The sequence below is a fragment of the Olea europaea genome, chromosome 23, assembly GCF_002742605.1.
Source record: "Olea europaea var. sylvestris chromosome 23, O_europaea_v1, whole genome shotgun sequence".
Classification (NCBI taxonomy): Eukaryota; Viridiplantae; Streptophyta; class Magnoliopsida; order Lamiales; family Oleaceae; genus Olea; species Olea europaea.
The window spans coordinates 11,408,876-11,430,863 of NC_036259.1; the positions used below are offsets into that span (position 1 = coordinate 11,408,876).

At 34.6% G+C, this 21,988-nt stretch overlaps 1 protein-coding gene across 1 annotated transcript in view; it reads right to left on the reverse strand.

Annotated features, from left to right (window-relative positions):
* Positions 1-7,401: 7,401 nt before the first annotated feature.
* LOC111372390 (psbP-like protein 1, chloroplastic) overlaps positions 7,402-21,988 on the reverse strand; it is a 29,088-nt gene continuing 14,501 nt past the window's right edge. Inside the window, exons 6-10 of the mRNA XM_022994728.1 lie at positions 10,370-10,492; positions 10,189-10,260; positions 8,686-8,782; positions 8,248-8,283; positions 7,402-7,770 (exon numbers count right to left, since the gene is read on the reverse strand). Coding sequence (XP_022850496.1) covers positions 7,667-7,770; positions 8,248-8,283; positions 8,686-8,782; positions 10,189-10,260; positions 10,370-10,492 — 432 coding nt within the window. The 3' untranslated portion in view covers positions 7,402-7,666. The remainder of the gene's footprint in view (positions 7,771-8,247; positions 8,284-8,685; positions 8,783-10,188; positions 10,261-10,369; positions 10,493-21,988) is intronic.

A 21,988-nucleotide genomic window follows, 5' to 3' on the forward strand; every position in this document is an offset into this window, starting at 1 on the left:
TACTACGAGAAAATGATTGATATTTATTGGATGTTTGACATGTGACCTCATATTCAAACAATTCACTAGTCAAATTCAAATGTGTCAATCCCAATTGTCATAGGCCGATAACTGTCTGCCATGGGCTAAAAAGAAGCACCCAATGTTAGAGGTTTGTAAGCTAAAAAGTTGACCGGGCATATCTGTTGCAAGACTGTCAAATTTGTCAAAAGTATAGAGCATCTTTGGTGTACGAAGCATCTTTGGCCGAAGTGCCCTATTGAAGATGCCCTTCACAGGAGATGTCAACTACCTCAAAAATACATTGCAGCAGAAGATGATGCTTCACCTCGAAAGTGGTCACATTGGATGAGGCATCTAAGGACTTTTCCTAGCTACTCAATGCCCTTAGAGGCTTGTATGAAAGGGCGAGATGACGTCAAGTACGAATCTTGCATGATCTCTTGCTCTATTTTTTGCTTAGTTGGTTGTCAGTGACTTGCCTAGTGACCTTCCTCATTGGCCGAAGTGTAACAATAGTTCTCAAGTGTAGGCTTGAATATTTAGACAAGGTATGGACTTTGATTAAGCATAGTCATCTGGCAAGTTAGGATCCAATGAAGAAAGAAAAAAGGAATGCAAAAAGAGGGATTACGAACTGCCTCCAAAATATAAGTTAGGTCGTGGACAAATGAATACTTTGTTGAAGGTCTCTACAATATGGGATTTGCAATTGTCCTCCGATCAATAAATGAAAACTTATCATCTTGATGGATGAGGTGGCCTAGCTGGAGAGCTAATGTACTAATGACGAGGTAATGAAATCACCGTAGCTCATTTGTTGTAAATTAAATTTTAATATAATAATTATTTATAAAATATTTTTGTTGTAGTGGTTAAGGCTTCTTCCATTAGCGTCTTTAGGAAAGACCCCGTACATTTCAAATTAAAATGATGTCATCTAACACCAGTTTAGATGATCACATTTGATAGGTTCAATTAAATGAATAGCTGATATTGCATTTAGTGAATATATCATTTAATGACATGTAATTGTCATCTACACCAGTGCTTGATACTAATGATTATAAATAGCATGAGTTATGCCATTTTACCTGATTGATTTTATCTGAATTGTGTTAGATTAATAGTTGGCAGTATTTCATTGATAATTGAAAAATATTTTTTGACTTACTACCAATGAAATGCTATCAAGTATTAATCTGACACAATTCTAATAAAATCAATCTGGTAACATAGCATAACTCAAATAGCATTCCTCTTCAAATTATTACAACCAAATCATGTTTCTTGAATAAAATTAATTTTTTTTTTCACTAAGTCCTTATTTGTCTTCTATTAAAACAATTTTTTTTTTCAAATTTATTTTCAGCCACACATTTTGAAGATAAAATATTTTGAATGTAAATCTCACTTTTTTTTTTCCAATTTTTTAACCTCGCATCCTTCAAAAATTACTATTCCAAAACTCATTTTAATGGAAGACAAAAGAGAGCTAAATGATTGTAGCATGTGAATGGGATCACCAGAAAAAATGAAAAGAGAATGTAGGAATGGAATGCCAGGGGGAAAATTACTAAATTAACAAATATAATATTAGTTTTTATATGTTATAGAAAAATGAACATACACATGTGATAATTAATTTGTTTCATAATGTAATATAAAACTACCATATTAATTTATCAAATCACTAACCGCCATATAAACGACTACGATAGTGAACAACTACAACTATCATTACTCTATATATATATATATATTTTCTCGGAACCGGAACCATTTAGAATCGGTCGGTTTAGTTCCAGATCTTCTTAACAACTATTTGATTTTGGGACAAATTATTAAGAACTAACTGGTTTCGTTTCGGTTCCCGGTCATAATATGGGAACTGTCGGGAACCGGACGGTTCTCATAGGATTTTTTTTATTTTTTTGGTAAAATTCATGACTCAATCTTTAATTACTTTTATAAAAAAATAACAGGGTTCCTTCTTCATTTTAGACTCGAGTACTTTTCTTTTCTTTGATTCCTTCATTCTCTTCTTATAATTCTTTGATTAATTGATTCTCAAGCCAAATTAGAATATTGGGTAAATCTATACATAAATGAATTTATTTACAATATATAATTTCATTTCTAAAATGGGAAATTTTTATTTTTTTGCCTTGATTACATAATTGTTGATCTGATTGAAACTTTTTATCTAAATTTCTACAAATTATAATCGATAGAACAAGAAGTTGTAATAAATTTTAAAGGGTGTCAAATTCAATATAAGATTTTGATTTTGTTGGAAGTTTGTTTAATCATTGGAGTACTATGCAGTTTATATAAGTTGATAATTGCTTGATGATAGTAACTTATATTATTTGGATATTGTTTTTAAATTTCTATACTTAGTTTTCTTTTAATCTTTGAATAGTATGTTCGGTTCTTTTATATTTTGTTAAAAGTATCACGTTGGTAGCATTTTTAGATTTTTTTTTAGTGAACATTTTATTTTGACATTTTCAATATAAAGAACTGGACCGGATCGAACTAGAATCGATTGGTTCGGTTCGGTTCGGTTCCATAGTTAGCTATGGAACAAATGGTTCCATTTATAAAATTTTCATTGGTATTCGGTTCGATTTGATTCCCTTTGGAATTAGACCGAATCGAACCACGTCCACTTCTAACCATAATTATGATTTGAAAAAAATTGAATGTCAAGGGCATTATTAACCATAAATATAAAATTATAAGGACAAAATAAAAATTTATGTGAAAGGCCCCATTACGTGTAGCAGGTACTCATTTCTATCCTATATTAATTTGTTCGCAAACAAGAATGTGTATCATCCGAGACGGATTGATGAGATATTTGAAACTAAGAATAATTATATGGAAACATATTTGATTAATATTGATAAGTCTTTGTGCTAAATTAGAATGGAATCAATTAAGCTCTTGTTTGATTTTTTTTAAAATCATTTTTTTGCACACTTATTGTAACCCACATTCCAAAAATTCATTTTTCACTTCTCTTCATAAATTTCTCCTACTTTTGAATCTCATATTCTTTTAAAAATCACTTCTCAAAAAATCGACTTCACACAAGCTAGATAACAATGGTACTCCAAAATTTAAAGATAACCCTAATTAATGTGAGCAAGACATGTCATGCTAACGAAGATATCAAGCCATTTTATAGATTCTCCTTTAGAACACGGAGGTAACTATGCCACAAATGTACTTTCCATTGAGAGGAATCGAATTAGAAAGTTAAAGAATGAGAATCTAAGGTTTTTTCATTCTAGCCACAGGTTGAGTATTTGCGGGTTTTTCTTGTATAGACAAACCGACATAAATAAGATTACAGTGTTCTTTACGAGTCATCAACTTATTGTTAACAGGCACACGATCATAGCATGGCTCCTTCCGTTTCAAAAATAAAAAATAAAAAATACAAAAGAACTAACAATCATTTAATGGGCATCTTTTATATTCCACTGAATTGGCAAAGGAATGTAATAAAATGGACCAAAAAGAGATATTATTCCAATGAAGACCAATATGGTTTTAAATTTTGTACTATACTTCTTTCTTCCCCTTTATAAATTCCAAGATTTGCCACTGATTTCGAATATAACTACCCTATCTATAAGCTTGTGGCTAATTACTCCAAATTCTCAAATAAGAAGTAGCCAAAAAAAAATTCTAAAATTAAGGATTTATGATACCAATGAAATGCAATTTTTTTTTTTTTAAAAGAGTAAATAAAATACAATCAAATGGCTCTTTTTTATAAACACTCAAATCATTTTTTATTTATATATTTTAAGAGATCCACTAGTATTATCAAACGAGCATCAAGTTTAAAGTAAATTGTACGAGATGGGAAAGTATAAGCAAGAAGAAAAATATTATAATCTTGCTCATTGTAATGTTGAGTTGTATCAATATTGCATATATACCAAATATGTCATCCTCACTGGCGGGTTCATGTGACCGCCCAACTTTTGAGTTTTTCCTTTAAAGTCCTATTTGGTATTGACTGAAATTTAAATTTTAATTTAAACCAAAGGTAACAATTAATTTTAATAATATATTTCATGGAATTCTTAACTTTTTTTTAACTTTTATTAGAATTTACTAAAAGTCTGATTTTAATCCGCACCAAATAGAGGCAAAATCAAAATAAATTTGAATTTTTTCTCCTTTCTATTGCTCTATCTTACTCTTTCCCTCAAGCCTTTTACGAAAGCCTTAACCCTTCTAATTTTTTTTGAATTTTCTATAATTTCTTTACAAATTATTACATCTACTATAAATTTTCACTTTTCAATCAAATTTTAAATTAATTAGAATCTAAATTTGCATTTTTCTCCTATCCTATTTGTGTATATAAAATGTGTCTGAATTGATTATATCCAATTTAACTTATACTTAATAAATTATGTTTATTTGATTGATTATTAATATTGAATATTGGTTATATATTTTTTCTTTCAATTACTTGAATTGATTGTTTGTATCAAATACACTATAAATTTTTTAAACGTAAAATACATTTTCTTGTGATGAACAAAATATTAATAAAATGACTATTCAAAATCAAATTGATGAAAATCATGAGCAAAATATTAATAAAGAAATATTTTTTAAATGTAAATCTACATTTTCTAAAGTCAAGTATGAATTATTTAAAAATCAAGAACAAAATATTCGATTTGTACAAAGTTTAATTGTGCTCACTAACTCAAAATGTCTGTGTCTACCCCTAATCATCCTTTAGAGTGAAATAATATTTGAAATTGAACTCCCTTTCGACTTTGATTCGATTCTTCAACCTTTAATTTATTTATTTTTTTGAAACAATATCAAGATTGATATGAGTTGGCATGAATAATTTATTTTAGGGTTCATGCAAAATTAATTTTTTTTACAGAAAATCTCTCTCTCTCTCTCTCTCTCTCTCTCTCTAAATAGAATAAGTTAGTAGTGCCTAAACTTGTATCCGAGAATCAGAATTACACAAAAAGGATTCTAATCAAAGAATTCACAAATATTTATTTACATATATAATAAATTATAAATGTGTGAAGATGACAAGCATAATAGTGATCATGGAGGAGGCGGCTGCCATCATTAGACCCTAATTTTGGCCACAGCTTGCACATAAACAATCTTAAAAAGGTTTAGAGCCTTTTAAAGAGCCTTATGAATCATATATACCCATTGCACAAAAGCATATCCAAAAGTTGTCAATTTGATATACAATATCAATTAAGATTCGAAGATACAAATCGACATGCACTTTTAGTTGGGTACCGTGCAATATTAAGAAGGAAAAGTAAATTAAAATCTTATTTATTTTATTGTAAGAATAGTCTTGTATGTTATATGAAACATTCTCTATATGCTAAGAATATGCTGTGATTTTATGCTTGTTACATATTAAACAAGATTGGATAATACAAATCGATATTTCAGTAATGTGGATTACACAATACTTTCCAATATTGAGAATTGAATATGAAGTAAGAAATCACGTTTATTTTTTGATACTAGATACCAAACATCCACTATATTGAAAGCATATACAATGATCTCACGTTTGGTACACTCTATTAGATAAGACTAGATTATTTTTTAAAATTGACGTGTTTGATAAGATGAATTAGATTGAACTGCATATTATTAGGAAGTGAAGAAAAATTATAATCGTATACTATATTGCACACAACAGTCGAATACATTATACCAAACATCCCCTACATGTGCAACTCATCTTACAAAAAGGACATAAGGGTTCTATAAAGGACTGATGCAGAATATGGGCCAAGTAAGTAGATTGTTGATGAAGATAACAAATGATTAGGACAGTGATGTTGATTTCACAATCATGCCTGTGATTATGATACTCTCTTGTTGATGCTTGCTAGCTTCAACATGGTATTATAACACATAGGGAAAATGCTAGCTAACTTTTGTTGTAGGGATGCTAGGGCATATGTTCTAAATGAAAAGCATTCAAAAACAAATGATGTTTTGCCCTCAATATTTTTAGATTCTTAGTAGCCCCCTAGAAATACCCCCTCCACCTTGTACTTCGCTTTATGGTATGCACGAATAGATGCAACTACAACAAATTAAACCCCTATTTGATTTATATTAAAATCAAATTTCAGCAGATTATGATAAAAGTTGATTAATTGTGTGGTTAACAAGTTAATAAAAGTCGTGAACTCCATAAAAATGTATAGTTGAAAATGAATTTTAAAAAATGGGGATCAATTAGGGGCTAAGTCTCTGTTCTCAATAAACTATAGATAGATTACATGAAATTCGCAATTTGATGTAGTACGTTGTTAGTAGACCGTCTCAACAAAATGTGTTAATAGATTTATTACATAAAATTGATAAAGATTGAAATTGATTGGGAATTTGATGTAGTACGTTGTTAGTAGACTGTTTCAACAAAATGCGTTAATAGATTCATTTCATAAAATTGATGAAGATTGAAATTTATTGTCGAATTATTTTAACCCTCATCCTTTATTCGAATTTGAAACTGATTGCAAAGAGAAAATAGTTGAAGATCATGATTACATGCATATATACCAAAGTATATGGCATGCTTCCACTCATGAAGCAATAATTGCTTCCCAGTTGTATCCATTACAGCCAGCAGCCAAAAAAATATATGTCAGCGTCCCACAAAATCATCATGATGTGCTACTTACTTTAAACACTGTGATTTGGGATCCTAATGATTAATTGTTTTGATGTATAGCCTAAGTGATTGGATTCATATATTTTTCACTTAGTTATATTATTATCATTGATTCTCATTAATTCATTACTCGACGTGACACATTGTTGTGTCAATGCTATACAAATAATTGTCGAGTTAGAAGGCCTTAAGTAGAGCTAACAGAAGTGTATGCTCGAGAAGCCATAACTTACGAAATACAGCGTAGCATACGAGCCAACCCCTCTCCTGTGGTGGGAGCTTCAACTCCAGTAGTAACAAATTCACCCTCTCATCGTCAGTGCATGAAGTTTCGTTAGCGTTTGTCTTCGAAGATACAATTGAAAAATAGTAGAAACTAAGCATTATGTTTATATACTGGCGAACTAAATCCATATATGAACACGATTACCAAGACTTTAGATATAAACTGAAAATATTGGTCGACAGAAAATTGAAAAATGTTTATACAGACCGAGATAGAAAATTCGTGTGGGGAACAAAGAAAATTTCAATCTCTTACAGGATCATGAATGGGGAATTATTTCATCCATTAAAACGACATTTACAACCCATTGACAATGACTTTAACCATTAGAGTTTCAGGAGTTGCAAATTTGAAGTTGAAAAGGATTAATAATTCATGATTTGTGCCTTGTCCATTTTCAACGTGGGACAAACTTCAATTATTTTTTCCTCCAACAAGCAAACTTCTTCCAATTAGTACATTTTGAACCTCAATTACTCATTCACGCAATGATCATTTCTGGAAAGTAAATATATAATGTCAAAGTGCTCACGGAGATCTTCCAAAACGAAGGAACAGATCCCACTCAAAATTCTATCATAGGTAGCCTGTATACAAGCTATTTTCCAACATAATCTCACGAGTTTTTTTTTTTTTTTTTTTTTTTTTAAAAATATATTTCAGACATTGAAGATTTGGAAGGAATCAACCACAGTTTTCAATCTATCTTTCATTTTCTCCCATCGCCTCTCATTGGCTCCTGTTGTCAAAGTGTAGAACTTTCCTGCAAAACCACATTTAACTCTGAGTTGAACATATAGTGCATGTTCAGTATGCAGTACTCTATAGGACTCAACAGCACAATTAGCAAGATTATGGCCTATTTTTTTCCTTGTAATGTCCAATGCTACATCCAGTTATCCCTGCCTAATCCACATAAATACGAGAACTGGGGGGTGGAGAAGACGTAGAAGCCGTTTCAATCATCATGAGGTTATTTATTGATCATGACGACCCTTCAGTTTTTGATCTTCGCAAAGGAAGATGGAGACTGAAAGCAAAATCTGTGCGAACTGTTTTCCTCTCCTTATCATTACTAAAAAAGTAAAAATCAAATCCAGAATTTTATCATATTTTTAAGCCATATATATTTAGAAATGAAAAGAAACAAAAATCCTAAGAATGGTACTGAAGCATAAACAGCTCACAGGAATTCTCTGCTGAAAAATACCCCAAAAAAAGAAAAGAAAAGAAAAGACACCTTGTTTATCAGCATTAATGCAGCCATGCAGGTGTCCTGAAAGATAGTCATAATTAAAGCAGTAATATTACTGAGACCATAATTCACAATTTTTATCCCTAAGTTAATTTATTTGGTGTTAGATAGTACTACATATTATAGAGGACAAGATTATTTTAACTTTACTGTTCATTCTTAACTCCAGTACCATCCAACTTAACGTGCGAAACATATCACCTCTTCTATTACTATGCTGTGTTTGGATCTAAGGAAGAATTAACAAGAACTCGTTTACCACTTGGAACAAACTGAGAAAATGCTCCGTTAATGAAATGTGAAGAAAATGACAGTCCTCTTTTATTTCGAATCTCAAATCTCATGAGCATTTCAAAGACCTTTTTCTTCATGGAATAGCCCAAGCACATGAAATATTGTCCAGACCAAAAGCGAGATTCATACCGTTGCCAACACAGATTGCACTAAGAGCATGGCGACTGTAGTTTGGAGCTTGTGCAATGAATTCAATCACATAATATGCTTTCCCATTGACATCGTGCTGTAAGATTCAGAGAAATAATTGTCATTAAGTACATACCCATCCATAAAAGCACGTAAATATACTTTGTAAATAATCTGTGCTCAACAAGAAATTTGAATAGATAATTTATATGATGAATTGCAATTCGCATTTTGAAATGTAATCCTACAGCTAACAAACAGCAGACTAACTAATGAAGAGAACACCACAAATTTATGCTCACATATTTTAGGAATTTACGAGGCACTGTAAATGACAATACTAGGGAGAATGCGTGTGTTTGCAAGCATGTCCATTCTTGGGCAGAAGATTTAGTAATTTTTGACACGCTCATAACATGTTCCATAATGAGAATTAGATACTACTGGACAGTAGTAATAAAGAAATAAATGGACAGTAGATTTAGTAATTTTTGACACGCTCATAACATGTTCCATAATGAGAATTAGACATTACTCGACAGTAGTAATAAAGAAATAATATGTTTTATTGTACTATTATATTCTATCTAATCCTTTGTATCAAACATGAACTTAACGTCTGCTTTGCTTTGCAGATGCAATGTCGTTCCAGAAGAAATCAAATGTTCCTCCGAACAAAAGGTTGTAATGTTGTTTTATTAATAATGAATAGACATAGAACAGATTTTGGAGGGGGCTAAAATAAAGTTTCTGCTTCTCGGTAGCTTGGTTATGGAGGTTAAACTAACTGATACAATAAGCTTTTGTCACTGATAATTACCATATTATCACTCAGGGGAATTATCTTTAGAGCATGTTTGACAATATTTAAGGAATTACTCAAAAGTAAATAAGTACTTGTTTGGTAGTGCTTATAAGACGTGATATTGTCCCATGAAATGTCATGATAAAAAGTATGTTTGAATAGCTTAAATTATAGATTAAGCTTTGCCAAACATGCTCAAAGTATGATTTAAAACAAGTGATCTTTTTATTGATTAAGTTTGGAAATAAGTTACTTATTGTGACATTAAGGTAAGATTACCTAAAAAAAAAAAGTACATTTTTTTTTTAAATTATAAGTAATAAAAAAATAATTACCAAATATATTTGGAAAAAAAAAAAGTAACTTATTTTTAAGCTTGTCCACACGTGCTCTTAGGCGTTTGTCAGGTGGTAAAATGTGGAGGCAGAGGCAAGGTTTGAAGGTGAGAAGTGTGGGGATGTAAACTATTAAGGCATCAAATAACAATACATTCATCTTCCAACCCATCAAAAAACTGATAGCAGCATTTGAGGAAGATAAAATTAAGTGAATAAAACATCAAAATCAAGTAACCGCTGACATTTCTTTTGCAGCAAAAGATGTCCAAGTTCTCCTTTTATTTATCAAATTACAGTCAAACAGTCCACTACTTACTCAAATTATACACTCTAACCAAAGAAAACCAAAAAAATTCTTACCTCTGATGCTTGAATCAGCTTTGTTTTTTGTGATGGAGAAGCCAAGACCTTTCTTATCAAGGTTTGAGCAACCTGCAACCAAGAAGCAATAGAATCGAGAAAGCAAAACAGATACATAACCCAAAGAGTAGTAAGAGAAGTTATATCAAAATGCATTGTTGTCCATGAGCATTTTGCCAACCTCCTGTGGGGAACCAAAATCACGAATATCTTGTTTGCTGGTTGGGATCAAATTAACACTGACACTCTCTAGAGGTTCAATAACATCTTTGAAGACCTTGTCTTCTCCTTCAACTACTACCTCCTGGTCCATGAACAGTTGAAATTCAAGAAAGTTATATATAACTTGTGACTTGTTAAGGAAGTAAATTAGTGAGGAATCAAGTATATTAGGCAATGTGATATTGAGTTTCCATAAATTGCAATATTAACTCTAGTTTATATATTGAAAAATAGAAGAGAGGAGAAGAATGAACAAATTCTCTCAGTTAATACCAAAACCTGTTTCTCAACATGGTATCAGAGCTCTAGGTTTGGGTTGTCTTATCTGCCACATCTTCCTTCAAATCCTACCTTCAATTTTGTTTTCCTTTCTCTTTCTCGACGACCGTATGTCCTACAGCTGCTGTGTGGTGTATTGACCAGTGGACTCAATAATTCTGATTTGTTGAAGCAACGCTGTCGAGTCTGAAGTTGTCTTCAGGGGTTAAGTGACAGTGCTGGGGCCAGACGTGGGTTCTCTTTGGTGGTTCGATAGTGTCTTCATTGCCAGTGGTGAGATTTTTGTGTGTTTGCGCGTCCAGAGGTTAGCCATCTGTTTGTTTGCACTGCTGGTAGTGGGCTCTCTTTAGTCGGTGATTGTTGAAGGCTGAGTGAGCGCCTGCTTTCAATTGGAATTGATGCAATGAACGTGCAATAGTGACTTATTTGGGTTGAAGTCTGTTGTGCGTGGAGGCGTGTTGGGCTGATTTAGGCTCTATTTTATTCTAGTGGACTTGGGCTGAATTTTGTTGACAACTTATCTTGGATAGTGGTTACCTTATTATTTGATTCATCAGTGTGACTAGCATCATGTTATCGAAGATGGAAATGTTTAATCTAACTGGCCTATATGGCACTTGAAAAATTGAATGTAAGAAATTACACTTACTAGACTACGTGGGTATTTTTGCGAGGTAAGGGTTTATATAACCATTTGATTTTAGACAAAACATTTGCTAAGTCTTTAGAAAATGACTATGCAAAGGTTGATTCTACTCTCAATGATCGGTTGGATCAAGAGGATAATGCCACCATTGGTCTTATGATCGGAAGTGTTGAGCCTCATATCATGTCTTCCGCCCTTTATATGTCTACTGCTAAGCAAATCTAGGAGCATCTCAAACATATAAATCCTAGAATTGAAAATGTTACTTGAATATATGGGACATGTAAACAATACTTTGGGCTTGAGAAGGGCTCCTCCAGCCTCGGTGAATATTATAATAAGTTTTTGGCTATATGTTAGGAGAGAAATGTGCATCAACCTCTTTTTCTTGATTTGAAGGTTATGGAAAAACAACGGGAAGACATTGACGTGATTAAATTTCTTATTGGTCTTCCGTTAGAGTTTGAAGCAGTTCGGGCACAGATATTGGGTGGAAAAGAGCTTCCTAGTCTTGTGGAGGCATTTCCTCATATTCAGTGCTCCACCCTATTGGATGTAGTCCTAGCGATCGTTCTGCTTTTATTGCTAAAGTAGGCTCATCCTAAGGTAGACGTGGCGGTCGAAGTGGACATGACAAAGGTGGTTTTGCTCTCGAGGTGGACGAGACACTAGAGGTAGTAGTCGTTCGGGAAATCGTAAACCTCGAAAATGTACTCATTGTGGTCGTATTGGTCACTCCATTGAATTTTTTTGAATTTTGTTGGGATTAACATGGTAAGACATCTGGTTCTATAAATCAAGTCTCATGTAACGAGGACCATCAATCAATATCTACACCAGTGAATAACTCTTGTTCAACATCAAAGTTTAATTTCATGATTGTACCATGAGATGAGTATGCTATGTTCTTAGTTCATAAGTAGGCCACTTCCACTTCAATGGCCACTCTTGCACAGTTAGGAACCACAGCTTCCCACTATCTCGTCATCCTCTCATAATCTATGGATCATCGATTCCGGAGCAACTGAAGGCATGACTAGTTCGTCCACTTCTCTTATTGATTATCATCCTGTTACATCCTCCAAATGTGTCATTCTTGCTAACGGTTCCCGAACTAGTGTTGCAGGCTCGAAAAATGCCCACCTTAGTCCGACTATTGATTTGTCGACTGTCCTTCATGTTCCTGGCTTTCCCTTTAGTTTGTTGTCTATTATTAAAATCACCTCAACTCTTTAATGTTTTATAACATTTTATCCTTCGGTGTGTGTTTTTCAGGATCTCAAAATGAAGAGGATGATTGGTATGGGGCATGAAGTTGGTGGCTTGTTTTACTTAGATCTTTCACAACTCTCTCATTCTTTCGATCTCCAGTCTTCTGTTTCATCCATGCAGTAACATTGTAGTCTTGGTCGTCCTTCTCTTTCCACTTTGAAATGTCAAGTTTTTAGTCTTCGTAATGTGCCCTTCCTTGAGTGTGAAACTTGTCAACTTAGCAAGCATGACTGTGTGTCTTTTCCTTTAAAATTAAAAACTTGTAGTCTTGTTACTTGTTTGTTTGAATTAGTTTACTCTGATGTTTGGGGACAAATCAATGTTTTATCTAATAAATTTTAGTATTTTATTACTTTTGTGGATGATTATTCTCGCATGACTTGGTTATTCTTAACAAAAAATCGTTTTGAATTACTTTCTATATTTCAAATCTTTCGTACTATGATCAAAACCCAATTTAACTAGAAAATCAGTATTTTGTTGTCTAATAATGCCAAAGAATATAAGTCTACTTCTTTTATGTCATATCTCTCTTCCAAAGTAATTATTAATCAAACATCTTGCGCATATATTTCATAGAAAATGGAGTTGCAAAATGCAAAAATCGTCATTTGTGTTCTCTTCTTCGTCATATACATGTCCTTAATCGGTTTTGGAGTGATGCTGTCCTCACAGCATGCTATCTCATTAGTTGCATGTCGTCTTCTGTTATGTGCGGTGCATCCGCTTTTTCTATTGTATTTTGCTCCTCTTCACAGTACTCATTACCCTTTTAGGTTTTTGGGTGTGTTTGTTATGTTCATTGCTTCGGTCCTGATCATGACAATCATTCTCTACACTGCTATTTTGTAAGTACAGATATCACTTTTGACGAGTCCACACCTAGGGATGTAAATTTGGCTCATTGACTCGGGCGACCGACGGTTTGGCCTAGGAAAAGCCCGAGCCAACCCGACTTGTGGTTTGGAGGCACTAAGCCAAAGCTCGAGCCGAGCGCCACTTCGGGAATTCACCTCAAGCTCGGGCCTGCCCGCGCCACGAGCCATTTTGGCTCGAGCCGGCTAGTTAAATAAATAAAAAAAGCAAAAAAAATATATATATAATTTGAAAGCAGCTATAAAGATGTTGTTTAAGGCTTAACTGGCAGCTATTTATAAAAAAAATCGAGACGGCTCGACTTGGCCCAGCTCCGTAAGGCCCAACCAAAAGCTCTGGTCGATCCTCGACTTTTTGGAGTGCTTTTACTCGGCTCGACTAGGGCAAAAAAAAAAACCTGACTTCAAAAACTCGAGTCGACCTATACCTTCGAGTTTCGGCTTACGAGCTGGCTTGGCTTGTTGACACCCTTATCCACACCCTATTTTTTCTAATCCTAGTACATCACCAAAATCCACTCGAGATCCCGTTAGCTTTCCCGTTCCATATCTACCTATTCTTATTTCTTCTGGACCAGATTTATCTCCATCTACTACACCAGAGTTATTCTCCTCTCATAAGGAACAACCTCCTTCAATAGTTTATACTTGACGAACTAAGCCACCAACATCTGTGTCCCCATCTGTCACCTTACCATCTATAGATCCTGCATCTGTCATCTCTTCTGATATTGAATCATTACCCATTGCTCTCCGTAAAAATAAACGTACTTGTGTAACTAATCTTCCTATAAGCCATTATGTTACTTTTTATTCGTTTTTTCTTTTGTTTTCCTATTTCACATCCTAGCTTTTTAATGTTTTGTACTCAAAACAGTGACAAAAGCTTTATCTCATCCTTAGTGAAGAAAGGCTATGGAATTGAAAATGGTAGCCTTGCATGAGAATAGGACTTCGGAACTTGTTCCTTCACCACCTAGTATACATCATGCTGGTAACAGAGGGTCTATGTTCCAAAATTCAATTCCAATGGAACGATTGATCGATTGAAAGCCCGATTGGTTGCTAAATGTTATACACAAACCTATGGTATTGATTATGATGAGATGTTTTCTCCCATTGCTAAGATCTTTTCTATTCGTGTTTTGATTTCTGTTGCTGCTAATCTTGGTTGGCAACTATTTCAGATGGACATTAAGAATGCATTCCTTGATGGTGACTTACACACCTTTCCCGTTCTTTTCCCTTCTATTTATAGGCAATCCCTTACTATAGTCTATTACATTTTTATCCCTCCTACTAACTAACTAGTGAACATTCTAGAGCCAGTCTTAAGAATGCATTCCTTCATGGTGACTTACACACCTTTCCCGTTCTTTTCCCTTCTATTTATAGGCAATCCCTTACTATAGTCTATTACATTTTTATCCCTCCTACTAACTAACTAGTGAACATTCTAGAGCCAGTCTTTATTAGGCTCTATCAACCAGCTTGTTGATATGTTTACAAAGACGCTAAAGTAAACGCTAATCAATTGAGATTTATTTGTTCCAAGTTGGGCTTATATGATATATATGCGCCAACTTAATGGGGAGTGTTAAGGAAGTAAATTAGTGAGAAATCACATATATTAGGCAATGAGATATAGAGTTTCCATATTGTGTTGTAGCGACCGGGAAAAAAAAATGTGTTTTGTTTCGTTTTAAATAAAATTTTCTTATAGGACTCAAATATAATTTGGGTTATATTATTATGTCGCTATGACACTTCCTAATAGTTCAAATTAAATTTTGGTCACGAAAGTAAAATTCCACGTACTTGATTTTTTTAAATTTTACAAGGTGTTAAAATCGCTTTTAACCGACAAAATTTTATGTTAATTTGGTTACATTATTTTTCTTACGACACACTTTATTTTAATACTACCATTTTTGTTTCCATTATGTAAACTATTTTTTTTTTTTAAATTGGACAAATTACTTGCATGTTTCATCATCCATCATTTATTCTCCAACTTATCATTCTAATAAACTTCCATTTTTGTCAATGCCAAAACCGTCCCCGATCATTCATTTGAAAATAAAATTACAACTCCAATTTTTATCCATTACCCCCACTTTATTATCCATTGTAACCTCCAATTTTAACCAACCCTATCTTAGCATATTAATCTCCATTTTGTTAACTGCCAACAATTATCATTTTAACTCCCCACTAACCATGTTTTTTTATTTTATTTCCCCACATCAGTTAACTGCCGGCCACATCATTTGAGGGAATAAAAAAATCTGCTGACTTTATATTTGAAAAGTAACCTGCGTCCATCATTCAAAATCCACCAATTATCTTCATTTAGCATTTTAACTCTTATCTAAACAATTTCAATTTCAACCTACCCACTAAGTGCATTTTAACATCCACTTTTGCACTGCCATGAAACCGTCTCTTTTATTTTAAGTCATGAGTTCATTTTTCAAAGCTGAAATCTCAACTTCTTTAGCCACTCTCTCTCTCTCTCCCTATTATACTTATGCATCAAATTATTTTGCCCCTTCTTCCATGGACAAAAAAAAAAAAAAAAAAAAAAAGAAAGAAAGAAAGAAAGAACTTTGAATCTGAAAATTTCTAAAGAAAAGGGCAAGATGTACGCTGCATTTTATTCTTTGGACACGAAAGGATATTTCAAATTCCAAGCATTAAGGTAGGGGTGTTTCGGCACTTATGTAAGTGATGTAAGATTTATATATTTTCGTTTGCATTAAATGTGTTATTGTGTTGCTCATGATGTAATCACCGTTTGGTGGTTTAAACAAGAGATGAAGAGATGATTATGACAAATGAAATGGGGTTATCAAAACCTAAGAGTAAGCAGACTGATTGATCACCAATTCGCTTGAAATTGACGGTGACACAATTGACCATAGTTTTGCATTTCTGAAAAAATATATTTTTACCGTTTACTCAAGTGTTTCCTACTGAGTATTATTTATAGTACTCATCCCTACAAATAATTTTACAGGTTAAGATCGAGGCATGGCAATGGTTAGCATAGTGGCAAATGTTCGGCAATCTCTAATTCTTTCAATTTCTAGTGAATATTTCTATTTATGTAAATATTTCATGGAACTTAGATGAACTTTTAGAAATGCTTTTTAATGTTTATTTTGTTCAATTTTTAGACAGTGCATGTTAACAAGAACTTAAAAGTGTTGGATTTGTATGAAGTTTTATTTTATGCTTGGTGGAAATTTCAGTTTCTGTCCTTCTAGTTGAAAATAGCATAACTTGGGCTACGGTGCATGTTTTTAAGTGAAATCAGTGGGGTTTGAAAGGTCTATGAGTCTTCTAATAGTGGCCTTTGAAATTTCTCGAAAATATTATTTATAAATAAAGTTATGCCCGTTTTAGTAAACTGCATCGTGTCGAATCCGAGATTCCTGTCCAGCTTATTCGAGTAATATTTTAATAGACATTTGCTAGGCCAAAGATATTTTTCTTCCGCTGTCGTTAAATCCGTAGCTGTCGATTTGTCTTCAAATCTTTTACAAAATCAAATTTTGCTACATTTGCCTAAGTTATATAGTTAACTACCTTCCATTATATTTTTATATATTTAAAAAAAAAAAAATTGGATTTATAAAATGTCAAGGTATTCAATTTATCCTTTGACTCAATAATCCTTATTGTGAGGGTTCCTTTGTATATATAGGAATAATAAGGCAAATTACACGGCTGAATGTTAGCTATCACTGTACACAAATGGAAACTAAGCAATTTTCTACCAATTACAACTATGCGTTAATTATTCATCTAATTGACATCCCCCCTCAAATTGATGCTCGGTGATCAAGAAGCATCAATTTGCCCACAAGAAAGAGATGACGTTGTCGTGTCATGGCTTTGGTGAATATGTCAGCAATCTGTAGATCAGTAGAGATATGCGGAAGAGAAATAATATTTGCATCAAAAGCCTCTCGGATTGAGTGACAATCTACTTCAATATGCTTTGTACGCTCATGATATATTGGATTTGCAGCAATCTGAATAGCACTCGTGTTGTCCGCGTGAAGGGGTGTAGGATCAGACTGTGGAAAGCCAAGTTCAGCTAAAAGTCCTCGGAGCCACATAATCTCAGAACAGGCAGCGGACATGGCACGGTATTCGGATTCAGTTGAAGATTTAGACACACATGCCTACTTTTTACTCTTCCAGGAGATCAAAGAATTACCAAGAAACATACACCAACCCGTAACAGAACGACGAGTATCAGGGCAGCCGGCCCAATCTGCATCACTAAATGCAACAAGACGAATAGGAGACCCAGAAGGGAAAAACAATCCACGATGAAGAGTACCTTGGAGATACCGAATGATGCGATGAACTGCCACAAGATGAAGATGTCGTGGAGTTTGCATAAACTGACTGACTTGCTAGACTGCGAATGATATATCAGGCCTAGTGATGGTCAAGTAGTTAAGGCTCCCAACTAATTGACGAAAGATAGTTGGATCAAGAAAGAGCTCACCCTCTTCACGACGATATTTAACATTGACTTCCAGAGGAGTATCGACAGAAGAAGAATCTTGAAGACCAGCCAAAGTGATCAAGTCTTGAATATATTTGTGTTGGTTCAAAAATATACCTGTGGAATCAGTGTGTACTTCCAAGCCCAAAAAATATGTTAGAGGACCAAGATCCTTCATGTGAAAGAAAGCCTGTAGGTGCTGCTGGAGTTGAGATATTAAACCAGAATTTGTGCCAGTGATAACAATATCATCCACATACACAAGTAAAAGAACAATATCTGTAGATGTCTTACAAAGAAATAGGGAGGAGTCATACTGACTCTGGATAAAAGAATGTTGTAACAAAGTAGATCGAAACTTCTCAAACCATGCTCGAGGAGCCTGTTTCAGCCCATAAAGAGACTTCTTCAGCTTACATACTTGTGAAGAAGAGGAAAAAAGGCCCGGAGGAGGTGTCATGTAAATATCTTCCTTGAGATCACCATGAAGAAAAGCATTTTTGACATCCATTTGGTGAAGAGGCCACCCCTGAGAGGCTGCAATAGAAAGAATAGTGCGCACTGTAGTCATCTTTGCCACTGGAGCGAATGTCTCATCATAATCTACCCCATATTCGTGTTTATTTTCGAGAGCAACTAGGTGAGCTTTATAACGATCCAGAGTTCCATCAGAACGAAGCTTAATAGAATATACCCACTTACAACCAATAGCCCTGACATTGGGTGGATAAGGAACAACATCCCAAGTATGATTATCCTGAAGTGCTTGAAGTTCTTCATCCATAGCCTTCCGCCACCATTCATGTTTAGCTGCTTCTGAATAACTAGGGGGTATAGATGTCAGTGTAGTGGCAAATGAATGAAAAGAACCATATCTATCAAGCGGGCGAGAAATACGGGTAGATCGTCGAGGACCCGGTTCAGGAGGTACATCAGTATCTGATGCCAACTCAGGCTCAGAAGAGTGGGGTTAGACAAGATCAGATGTGAGGTCAACTTCAGGAAGAGGCCTATTTGGTTGACGTCTCTCATACACGAGTCCGGGCTTGAATCTTTCAGGATGAGAAGTCAAATCACCAAAGCATGGGAGAATACTAATTTCAGGTAAATGTTGAGCATGAGTATGAAAGAAAGATTGTTGCTCAAAGAAAACAACATTACGAGAAATGCGAAATCTGTTAGAACGTGGATCATAGCAAACATATCCTTTGTGCGAAACACTGTAGCCCATAAAAGCACACTTAACAGATTGTGCAGAAAGCTTGTGTCGTTCATGAGAAGGTAAATGAACAAAACAAATGCACCCAAAAGTAGGCAGGTCATGATAAGTAGGATGTTGATTATGAAGGCGATAATATGGAGCGTAAACTTTGGGAAGGCAATCTATTGATTAAATAAACTGCAGTGGACACTGCTTCAACCCAGAATTTTGAAGGAACATGGGAATCAAGTAATAATGTACGAACAATATCCAATACATGACGATTTTTTCGTTCTGCCACCCCATTTTGTTAAGGGGTATAAGGGCATGATCGTTGAGACAAAATCCCTTTTTGTTTTAAGAAATTATGAAACTCATGGGACATATATTCTCCACCTGAATCAGGTCGTAAAATTTTAATACTGGCGGAGAATTGGGTCTCAACATATGTCACAAAGGTCTGAAAAACTGAAAGTACTTCAGATTTAAGACGGAGAAAATAGATCCATGTGTATCAGCTATAATCATCAATAAAAGTCACGAAATATTTATACTGGGCATGAGAGGTGATAGGTGAAACGCCCCAAACATCACTATGCACAATATCAAAGCTCTTTTTGGCACGACTACTGTGAGAAGGAAAAGGAAGAGTCTTACTCTTTCCCAATTTGCATGTAGAACAATCAAAACACAAATTATGAGAAGAATTATTTTTATACCCAACAAACCAGAGTTTAACAAATGAGACAGGATAGTGGAGTTTGGATGTCCCAAACGTTTGTGCCAAACTTCACTTTTATTGTTAAAAGTTATACAAGCCAAAGATAAGCAACTAGGAATAGAAAAATGTAATGGAAACAATCGTCCAATTTTAGGCCCCTTCGCTAGTATCTTCCCCGACACCTGATCCTGCACAAGAACACCATCACGAGAAAAATGGACATCATAATTGTTATCAACTAATTGACCAACTGAAATCAGATTTGTAGATAAACCCGGAGATATAAAAATTTCTCGAAAAGCAGAATTAATGTTACCAACAACATTAATAGTTAAATGACTCCCATTGGCTGTTTGAATATGAGATGAGCCTTGATATGGGCGAATATCATAAAGACCTTCAGAGGAACTGGTCATATGATTTGAGGCACCAGAATCAACTAGCCAAGAATGAGATGAAGTATTATGTTTATCTTGAAATCCCAAGGCAGCAAAAGCTAACGCAATCATTTGTTGCACCATTTCAGGAGTAAGAGCAGATTGGGCAGCAGTAGATGATGTCGCAGAAGTTGGTGGCCTGATAGTAGCCTGATATGCATTAGCTTGACGATTTTGAGGTTGAGTAGGACAGTCTTTGATAATGTGTCCCGACTTCTTGCAATAATTGCAGTACTTTTTGGTACAATGAGTAGCAATATGCCCATAGTCCTTGCAACTGAAGCATTGAATCTTTCTCATGTCTCTCCATTTGTTTTTGCCATGAGCTACATAAGCAACAGCATCTGAGGTCATAAGTTGATGTTGAATAGTGGCCTGTGTTGTAAGACGCTGCTCTTCACGAAGTAACTCCCCAAAACAAACATCCAAAGAAGGGGACGGATCACGATTCATTAGATTTGAGCGAATTGCCTCATATTCTGGACGTAACTTCATTAGAAACTGGTCTCGCTTGCTTTGCTCGTGTACAGTTTGAACGGCAGCAAGAGATTCAACTGGTACTTTAGCATAGATAATATCAGCAAATTCACCCCATAAACTTTGAAACCCAGAGAAGTAATCCTGGATGTTGAGATTGGCCTGAGTGTAATTTGCAATTTCATACTCCAATCGAAATCGTCTAGCTGTATTGTCTTGATTGTAGACCTTTTTTAAATACTCCCACATCTCTTTAGCAGTCTTATAAGGTCTTAGATTTAGTACAATCATAGGATCAACAGATCCTAAAATCCATGTCATAACCCTAGCATCTTTCACTTTCCATTTGCCCAATTGAATATTCTCAGTAGGAGCTGGGTCACTTCCATCAATGTGACCCCATAATTCTTTTCCCATAACGAATAATCGAAATTGAAATTCCCATGTAAAATAATTTTTACCCGTGAATCGCACGCCGAAAGTTTCAGACATGTTGGTTGACATGATGTACGTAGTTAAAAACAAAAGAGCCCAATATAAATTCAGCAAAACCAAAGTCCAGTAGAAAGCCCAATATAAACCAAGCCCAAGTAAACTTTAAGACCCAAATTAAACAATGGATAAATTGTCCAAGTAAACTTCAACACCCCAATTAAACAATGGATTACTTAGCCCAATAAACAGAGGTTAATATCAAACCTCTAATTCATTAAACAATGGATTACTTAGCCCAATAAACAGAGGTTAATATCAAACCTCTAATTCACGTCGGGTTCACCAGTCTCGGCCTCACGTTCACCACACCAATACAAGTCTCTGCCTCCTCATTCACCGCACCAATCTCGGCCTCCACGTTCACCGCACGGTCTCGGCCACCACAGGAGACGCCGGCAGCACCAAAGAAGTCCAAAAAATCGGACACCACGTAGGACCCAAATGAAGAGTCTTGACAGAACTCAAAGAAGACGTCGCCAGTCACCACCGAAGACGCCGACAGCACTCAAGAGGTCGGAAAATTCCGACACCACCGAAGACCGACTCTATCGCACGAGAAACCACGAAGAAATTCAGAATTATGGCTCTGATACCATGTCAAGGTATTCAATTTATCCTTTGACTCAATAATCCTCATTGTGAGGGTTCCT